Below are 8,170 nucleotides of genomic sequence, written 5' to 3' on the forward strand. Positions count from 1 at the left end.
TGGGGGTGAGCTATGACAATGTGGGGACATTGGCGTGGGAAGCAGCAGAGACCCCATCCAGGTGTGGGGACATGGTGCTATCAAAGGCCATGGCAGCACTGCTGGCACCTGTCCCCTCTCCCACCCTGCGGCACCTGCAGGGTTGTGCCTGGTCTTGGCCATGTCAAGCAGGAGATAGGAAAACCTTGCCCTGAGAGGGGTCCGTGGGTGGGTCTGTGTCCTGGGGCAGTTGGTGCTCAAGGCTGGGGTGCAGCAGGGCTGCCCAGCACCCCACAGAGAGCAGTGGGGCTGAGGCACTGCCCACTAGCCATGCACCAAGAGGGACCCTGCCCATTCCCAGAGCAGGGCCAGCTGTCTCTGCCATGGCCCATCCTGGTGCCAGCACACGATGGGCAGATGTGGCCATTCCCAGGCAGGTCAGGGAGTGTGATAAGATGGGGCAATGGGGCTAAGGAGCCCCCACCCCTCAGCGTGAGAGAGTCCCCACATGGCAGAGAAGCCACTCCAAGGTCCCCAGGCCCTATAAGAAGGGTGAGCAGCTCCAGTGCAGCACCTTTGCTCAAGCACAGCCATGCTGGGAGCCGTCTGTCTCGTCCTGCTGCTGGGCTATGGTGAGTACAGGAGAAGGGAAGAAGATGGGGCAGAGGGAGAAGGGGACCCTGGTGCCTGCCATGACCCTGGGCACAGGCACAGGCAGCCTCTGATGTCCCTTTTCCGGGTGTCACAGCCTATGGATGCGGCCAGCCGGCCGTGCCACCACAGCTGGGTGCCCGTGTGGTGGGTGGTGAAGACGCCGTAGCCCACAGCTGGCCCTGGCAGGTAAGGAGGGCACAGGGACAGGGATGGGGACAAGGAGGGGGATGTTCCTGCTCTGACCCTGTGTCTGCTGTCACAGATCTCACTGCAGTACAAAAGCTATGGATCTTGGCATCACACCTGCGGTGGGACCCTCATTGCCCCCCAGTGGGTGCTGACGGCTGCCCACTGCATCAGGTGGGTGTCAGGGTGCTGGGGAGGTCTGTGCATGGAGGTAAGACATTTGTGAGGACTGACACCCTGCTTTTTCCCTGGGCAGCTCTTCCATGACATACCGTGTGGTGCTGGGCAAGCAGGACCTGTCGGTGGAGGATGAGCCTGGCTCAGTGGCCGTGGGTGTGGAGAAGATGATCGTCCATGAGAAGTGGAACTCCTTCCTCATCATGTAGGAGATGGGATGTGTCAGGGATGGGTGGAGGGTGTTGCTGCCAGGGATCCCATCCCCACAGCCAGGGATGGTCCTCATGCCTCATCTGTTCGCACAGCAACGACATTGCCCTGATCAAGCTGGAAGAAGCAGTTCAGGAGAGTGACACCATCCGTGCTGCCTGCCTGCCAGATGCTGACAAGATCCTGCCCAACGACTACCCCTGCTATGTCACTGGCTGGGGACGCATCAGGAGTAAGCAGGGAGACCCCAGAGGGTCCCTGGGAGGGGGTGCAGGCACAGGGTGTGAGATACGAGGTGTGACTGTCATTGCAGCCAACGGGCCCCTGGCTGATGTCCTGCAGCAGGCTCTGCTGCCCGTGGTGGATTACGAGATCTGCTCCCAGAGGGACTGGTGGGGCAGCAACGTGCGCACCACCATGGTGTGTGCCGGCGGTGACGGCGTCGTCTCTGGATGCAACGTGAGTGCCGGCACCGCGGGGCGGGGGTGGGTGCTGAGCGCTGCAGGACCGTGGCACTGGGAGGGGAGGGGATGGAGCCCTGGTGGTGGATGGCCAGGAGGGAGGTGGGGGTTCACCAGCAGGGTGTCCAGGAGCGGGGGGGATGGAACATGCACCTCTCCATGCAGGGGGACTCCGGTGGCCCCCTGAACTGCCAGCGTGATGACGGGATCTGGGAGGTGGACGGCATCGTCAGCTTCGGCTCCGGGCTGAGCTGCAACATGAAAAAGAAACCAACAGTTTTCACCCGGGTGTCTGCCTACATCGACTGGGTCAACGAGGTGGGTGCCCCTTCCTCTGCCCCCTCACAGGGATTGGCCAGGATGCCCGTGCCCTGCCAGGGGTCTCACTGTGAGCCCCCCTGTGTCTTGTCTTTTGCAGAAAATGAGCTCCAACTGAGGACGCAGCGTGTGGAGATACAAGTGTTGAGTTTGATAAAAGCAAAAGTGCTGAACTGGTCTCGTGTGCCACACTGGTTATTTCGGGGGGATGTGGTGGAGCTGGGGGCAGACACCCAGTGCTGGGTCTGGTGATGTTGGGGTCCTGCTTATGTGCTGGGGAAGGTGTCCTTGTTGTGCAGTGGGGCTGGGCAGGGCCCTGGGAAGGGTGAGGTGGGCAGGGCCCTGGGAAGGGTGAGGTGGGCAGACCTCCCACAAGGTGCTCCCAGTTGCAGGGAAGAGCCGTGGCTGAGCCAAAGGGCTCGAGGCTTGGCTGGTGGTTTCATGGAAGGGGGGCTGGGGTCTGTCCAGGTGGTTCAGGGGGACTCCAGGGAACCCAGCTGAGTCTTGGGGGGAGATCTAGGACACCTGGTAGATCCCAGGATCCTTTAGAGGACCTGACTTGCACTGGGCTAGATGAGGGCAGCTGAATTTTAAGAGGGGTCTTGAGGGATCTGGGTTGGCCCTGGGGGATGTGAGGGGGGCTGATTGTTTTGGAAGGCACTGGATGAGCTTGAAGGAGCTCTGTTGGAGCCAGAGCCCCTGGGAAAAGGTGGGTGGTGAGGACCTGGCAGGATGGCAGGTTCATCCCAGGTGTGGGATTCCTGGGAGGAGCCAGGGCTGCCCCGGAGGAGATGGGGGGGATTTTCCAGAAAAAAGGCAGGTGTGTTGGTGGGAGTGGGTGTGAAGGGGCTGCCCAAGAGATGTAGGTGGGTTGGTGCTGCACTGTGAGCCCCCGAGCAGAGCCTCTCTCTGTGCCATCTTCCCATCGTGGTTGTTGGAGTCCAGCCAGGATCTTCACAGTGGGAGGAGAAGGAGAACGAGCAGGGATGGATGGCAGTGCCCCAGGCTCAGCAGGGAGGGTGTGATGGATGGTGCCTGGTTCAGGAGCTGTGCAGCCACTGGAGCAGCGAGTGGCACCATCACCAGACCAGCGAGTGGCACTGTCACCAGACCAGCGAGTGGCACCGTCACCAGACCAGCGAGTGGCACCATCACCAGACCAGCGAGTGGCACCGTCACCAGACCAGCGAGTGGCACCGTCACCAGACCAGTGAGTGGCACCGTCACCAGACCAGCGAGTGGCACTGTCACCAGACCAGCGAGTGGCACCGTCACCAGACCAGCGAGTGGCACCATCACCAGACCAGCGAGCAGCACTGACACCTGCACTGGGTCTCAGGAGCACGGGCATGAGCCACTCAGGGTCCCTCTGGGGACCCTGTGGAACGTGCCAGCCTAGACAGGGGTTTGGTGGGAGGAGAGGGGTGTGGAGTGGGAAATGGTTTGGAGGGTCAGGGAATGTGCTACGGCAAAGGGTCTCTGGATGGATCACCCCAAAGGGAATTAAAGGCCTGTCACAGGATGTTGTGTGGTGTGGATGCTCTGTGTGTGCTGCCAACGGGGCTGGGTGGATGGGGCACTGGCGTGGGGGTGGCTATGGGGTCTGTGCTGCCCCAAATGGAGAGCCCCAGGCTGTCTGTGTGAGGCTGAGCAGTGCAAGCTGCCCCTTCCCCTGTGTGTGCACCCAGCTGTGCCCTGGGGACGGTTATTGGGGCTGGGGGCTGCAGGACCTTGGTGCCCCAGCCTGTTGTACCACCATGTGCTGTCATCTCACTGCTGTGTGTGTACCTGGGCATTGTGGTCCCTCCTCAGAGCTGGTCTGGTGGGCACAGGAGCCCAGGGAAAGTTCCCAGGGTGCCACAAGCCTCCGTGCTGGGGCATCAGTACCCAGAGGACCAAGTCCCACACAGCCAGCCATGGCCACTCCCCTGCACTGTGTATCAACCCAGTAACCAACGTCACCTCACACAGGAGGTGGTGGAGAGTTGTGGTCCCTCTGGGTGAAGAACCTTTTTGTAATACCCAGTCCCTCCCCTGGCACAGCTCCAGCTGTGCCCTCAATTCCTGTCACTGGTCACAGAGAACTGAGATCTGTCCTGCCCCTTGTGAGGAAGCTGCAGACCACACTGAGGGCTCCCCTCAGCCTCCTCTTCCTCAGGCTGAGCAAACCTGGTGATTTCAGCCACCCTTGGATGGTTTCATTGTGAGTGGTGACCTCCTCACCTGAACTACTTTTAGTCTTTAAGGCTGTGTAGAGTTTAACACATACACATTATATTTACATGTTAATTGTCTGTCAGTTATTGTTATATTTGGTTAATACAATTTATAATTGACACATTAAATCTACAAGTTAACCTCAAAAAGAGTTCACTTAAATTTGATTTTTGTTAGTTTTAAATGTGTAACACCTTTATAGGCTTTATAGGATGTGTCCATCCTGTAAGCATTTAACAGTATGGAGGAATAAAGGGAAGTTTAAGAGAATACAGAGAACTTTTGTGAAGTTTATAACTTTTACTTCACTGTTGAAATCTGTAAGTATTCATACACTCATATAAAAATTACATGTCAAAAGCCATTTTTACCCAATCCTGGGAATGGGAGCTCAGGGACACCCCATGAGACAGGGACAGACCCCCTGACACTGAGCAGCACCCTCAGCTGATGGGACAGAGCCTTGGGCAAGCAGGACCCCACAGCACATGGTGCCAGTCCATGTCCTGGACTCTCCTCATGGGCATCCAGCACTGCAAGATGGGGAGAAGGGAGAGAGATGAGCAACAGGGTCCATGGGATAAACCCAAAAGAGCATCCTCCCACCCTCCCTGAGCCCCAGGGTCCTCCAGCTTCACCACACCCCTCACCCCATTCCTGTGCCACCAGAATGTTCCTGCTCTGCTTTCACCTCCAAACAAGGATGTCCCAGGAAGGGATGAGCCATTGCAGTCTGTGCCATGGAATAAGGAAAGGGACAAGGCTGAGCAATCTCTCCACAAAGTCACCCACCAGACCCCAGCACCTGCACCCCAGACAGGGTGACCATAGCACACCCCAATCCCAGTGCTCCCTTGGTGGAAGAATTGGGGAAATAAACACAGGGAGGAGTGCAGGGTCACCTTTCCCAAAGGAGAACAGGTCCAGTGGAGGTGGGATCAGCCCTGGCATCACCTGTACACTCAGGTGCTCTGTGCAAAAGGGATCAGGACAGGACTGGGCTCTTCAGCACTCCACGCCACAGTGGGATGGGGAAGGGCTGCAGGAGAGGGGTCAGCCATGGCACTGAGCTCTCACAAACCCCTGGCACAGGAAAAGCCATCCCAGATACATCCTGGCTCCTGCCAGACCTCCTTTGGGGTGCTCAGGGTGGGTCAGTGTGGCAGAAGTACCCACACCTGTCCAGGTGCTCACTCCCAGCCACTCATGGGCACAGGCTGCCCACCACTGCCCACCACTGCCCTGGGACACCAACAACCAGCTTAAAAAAAGGAAAAAAAACTTGAAATGAGCTTCTGCAGCTGCAAACCATAAACACAGCAATCTAAAATAACAACACAAGGCAAAGGAAAAGCCCCCCAAAACTTCACATGTGCACACCTCCAGTCATTCCCAACTACTGCAGGTGCCACTGGTATCCAAGATGATGCCATAGCCAAGGCACAGCCAGGACTCTGCACCCAAACATGCCAAGGATGGGTACATACAGTGAACCTCCACTGATAGGGACCCACAGGCACCTCCTGATAAGTACCCCAGGAAAGGGAACACCTTCTCTCTGGGGGCTGGTGAGGTGGGTCTGTGTCCTGGGGCAGTTGGTGCTAAAGGTTGGGGTGCAGCAGGGCTGCCCAGCACCCCACAGAGAGCATTGGGGCTGAGGCACTGCCCACTAGCCATGCCCCAAGGGGGACCCTGCCCATTCCCAGAGCAGGGCCAGCTGTCTCTGCCATGGCCCATCCTGGTGCCAGCACACGATGGGCAGATGTGGCCATTCCCAGGCAGGTCAGGGAGTGTGATAAGATGGAGCAATGGGGCTAAGGAGCCTCCACCCCCTCAGCGTGAGAGAGTCCCCACATGGCAGCAGCAGGAGAAGCCACTCCAAGGTCCCCAGGCCCTATAAGAAGGGTGAGCAGCCCCAGTGCAGCACCTTTGCTCAAGCACAGCCATGCTGGGAGCCGTCTGTCTCGTCCTGCTGCTGGGCTATGGTGAGTACAGGAGAAGGGAAGAAGATGGGGCAGAGGGAGAAGGGGACCCTGGTGCCTGCCATGACCCTGGGCACGGGCACAGGCAGCCTCTGATGTCCCTTTTCCGGGTGTCACAGCCTATGGATGCGGCCAGCCGGCCGTGCCACCACAGCTGGGTGCCCGTGTGGTGGGTGGTGAAGACGCCGTAGCCCACAGCTGGCCCTGGCAGGTAAGGAGGGCACAGGGACAGGGATGGGGACAAGGAGGGGCATGTTCCTGCTCTGACCCTGTGTCTGCTGTCACAGATCTCACTGCAGTACAGTCGCTCTGGGTCTTGGCATCACACCTGCGGTGGGACCCTCATTGCCCCCCAGTGGGTGCTGACGGCCGCCCACTGCATCAGGTGGGTGTCAGGGTGCTGGGGAGGTCTGTGCATGGAGGTCAGACATTTGTGAGGACTGACACCCTGCTTTTTCCCTGGGCAGCTCTTCCAAGACATACCGTGTGGTGCTGGGCAAGCAGGACCTGTTGACAGATGACGAGCCGGGTGCAGTGGCCGTGGGTGTGGAGAAGACTATTGTCCATGAGAAGTGGAACTCCTTCCTTGTCCTGTAGGAACAGGATATGTCAGGGGTGGGTCAAGAAGGCATCGCAGCTGAGGATCTCTGTCCTCACATTTCATGTCTCCCTGCAGCAATGACATTGCTCTGGTCAAGCTGGAAGAAGCAGTTCAGGAGAGTGACACCATCCGTGCTGCCTGCCTGCCAGATGCTGACAAGATCCTGCCCAACGACTACCCCTGCTACGTCACTGGCTGGGGACGCCTCAGGAGTAAGCAGGGGATTGCCAAGGGGTCCCCAGTGAGGTGGTGTGGGCACAGTGTGTGAGGTGTGACTGTCATTGCAGCCAACGGGCCCCTGGCTGATGTCCTGCAGCAGGCTCTGCTGCCCGTGGTGGACTATGAGACCTGCTCCAAGTGGGATTGGTGGGGAGCCCTTGTGCGCACCACCATGGTGTGTGCCGGCGGTGACGGCGTCGTCTCTGGATGCAGCGTGAGTCTGGGCACTGCTGGGTGGTACCTGCCCCCAGCACAGGGGGTGGGTTGGTTCCAGAGGTGCCAGAGCAGTGTGGGGCTGCAGGTCCCATGGGAAGCACAGGGCGAGTGGCCGGGAGGGAGGTGGGGGTGCACCAGCAGGGTGTCCAGGAGCAGGGGGGATGGAACATGCACCTCTCCATGCAGGGGGACTCCGGTGGCCCCCTGAACTGCCAGCGTGATGACGGGATCTGGGAGGTGGAAGGGATTGTGAGCTTTGGCTCCGGGCTGAGCTGCAACATGAAAAAGAAACCAACAGTTTTCACCCGGGTGTCTGCCTACATCGACTGGGTCAACGAGGTGGGTGCCCCTTCCTCTGCCCCCTCACAGGCGTTGGCCAGGATGCCCCTGTCCTGCCAGGGGTCTCACTGTGAGCCCCCCTGTGTCTTGTCTTTTGCAGAAAATGAGCTCCAACTGAGGACGCAGCGTGTGGAGATACAAGTGTTGAGTCTGATAAAAGCAAAAGTGCTGAACTGGTCTCGTGTGGTTCTTTGGAAGGGTTGTGTTAGAGTTGAAACCTGGGGCTGTGTCTTGTGGTTCTGTGGTTCCACCCCTGTGCTGGAAAGAGTCCCCCTTATGATGCAGTGGGGCTGGGCAGGGTCCTGGGGAGGCTGAGGTGGGCAGACATCCCACAAGGTGCTCAGGTCAGGGGAGAGCTGTGGCCATCACCAAGCTCAAGGGCTCGGGGCTTGGCCGGTGGTTTGGTGGGAGAGGGCCTGGAGTCTGGTTGGATGGTCCTGGAGGGTCATGGTGAGTTACAGCTGCAACAGGAGTTTGCAATGGAGTGGTACTTACAAACAGAGGTTCACTTACCCCAGCAGTGCAGGTGATGGGCACTGGCAGTTCCCAGCCAAGTTTTCCACCACACCAGGTAGTTTAGTGAGATTGAAAAAAAAAATAAAAGGACTAAG

General features: G+C 58.6%; 2 protein-coding genes across 2 annotated transcripts; both read left to right on the plus strand.

Moving 5' to 3' along the window:
• The first annotated feature begins 571 nt into the window (after positions 1–571).
• On the plus strand, positions 572–2,123 carry LOC139681880 (chymotrypsin-C-like). The gene is made up of 8 exons (XM_071575637.1): positions 572–611; positions 728–819; positions 896–993; positions 1,076–1,201; positions 1,302–1,438; positions 1,520–1,665; positions 1,833–1,985; positions 2,086–2,123. The coding sequence occupies exons 1-8, from the start codon at positions 572–574 to the stop codon at positions 2,101–2,103; spliced, it is 810 nt and encodes a 269-aa protein (XP_071431738.1). The 3' UTR covers positions 2,104–2,123.
• Positions 2,124–6,137: 4,014 nt separating this feature from the next.
• Positions 6,138–7,730, plus strand: LOC139681889 (chymotrypsin-C-like). Its single transcript, XM_071575656.1, has 8 exons — positions 6,138–6,187; positions 6,304–6,395; positions 6,472–6,569; positions 6,652–6,777; positions 6,861–6,997; positions 7,073–7,218; positions 7,407–7,559; positions 7,660–7,730. The coding sequence occupies exons 1-8, from the start codon at positions 6,148–6,150 to the stop codon at positions 7,675–7,677; spliced, it is 810 nt and encodes a 269-aa protein (XP_071431757.1). The 5' UTR covers positions 6,138–6,147; the 3' UTR covers positions 7,678–7,730.
• Positions 7,731–8,170: the final 440 nt, after the last annotated feature.

This window comes from Pithys albifrons, chromosome 22, assembly GCF_047495875.1.
Source record: "Pithys albifrons albifrons isolate INPA30051 chromosome 22, PitAlb_v1, whole genome shotgun sequence".
NCBI lineage: Eukaryota > Metazoa > Chordata > Aves > Passeriformes > Thamnophilidae > Pithys > Pithys albifrons.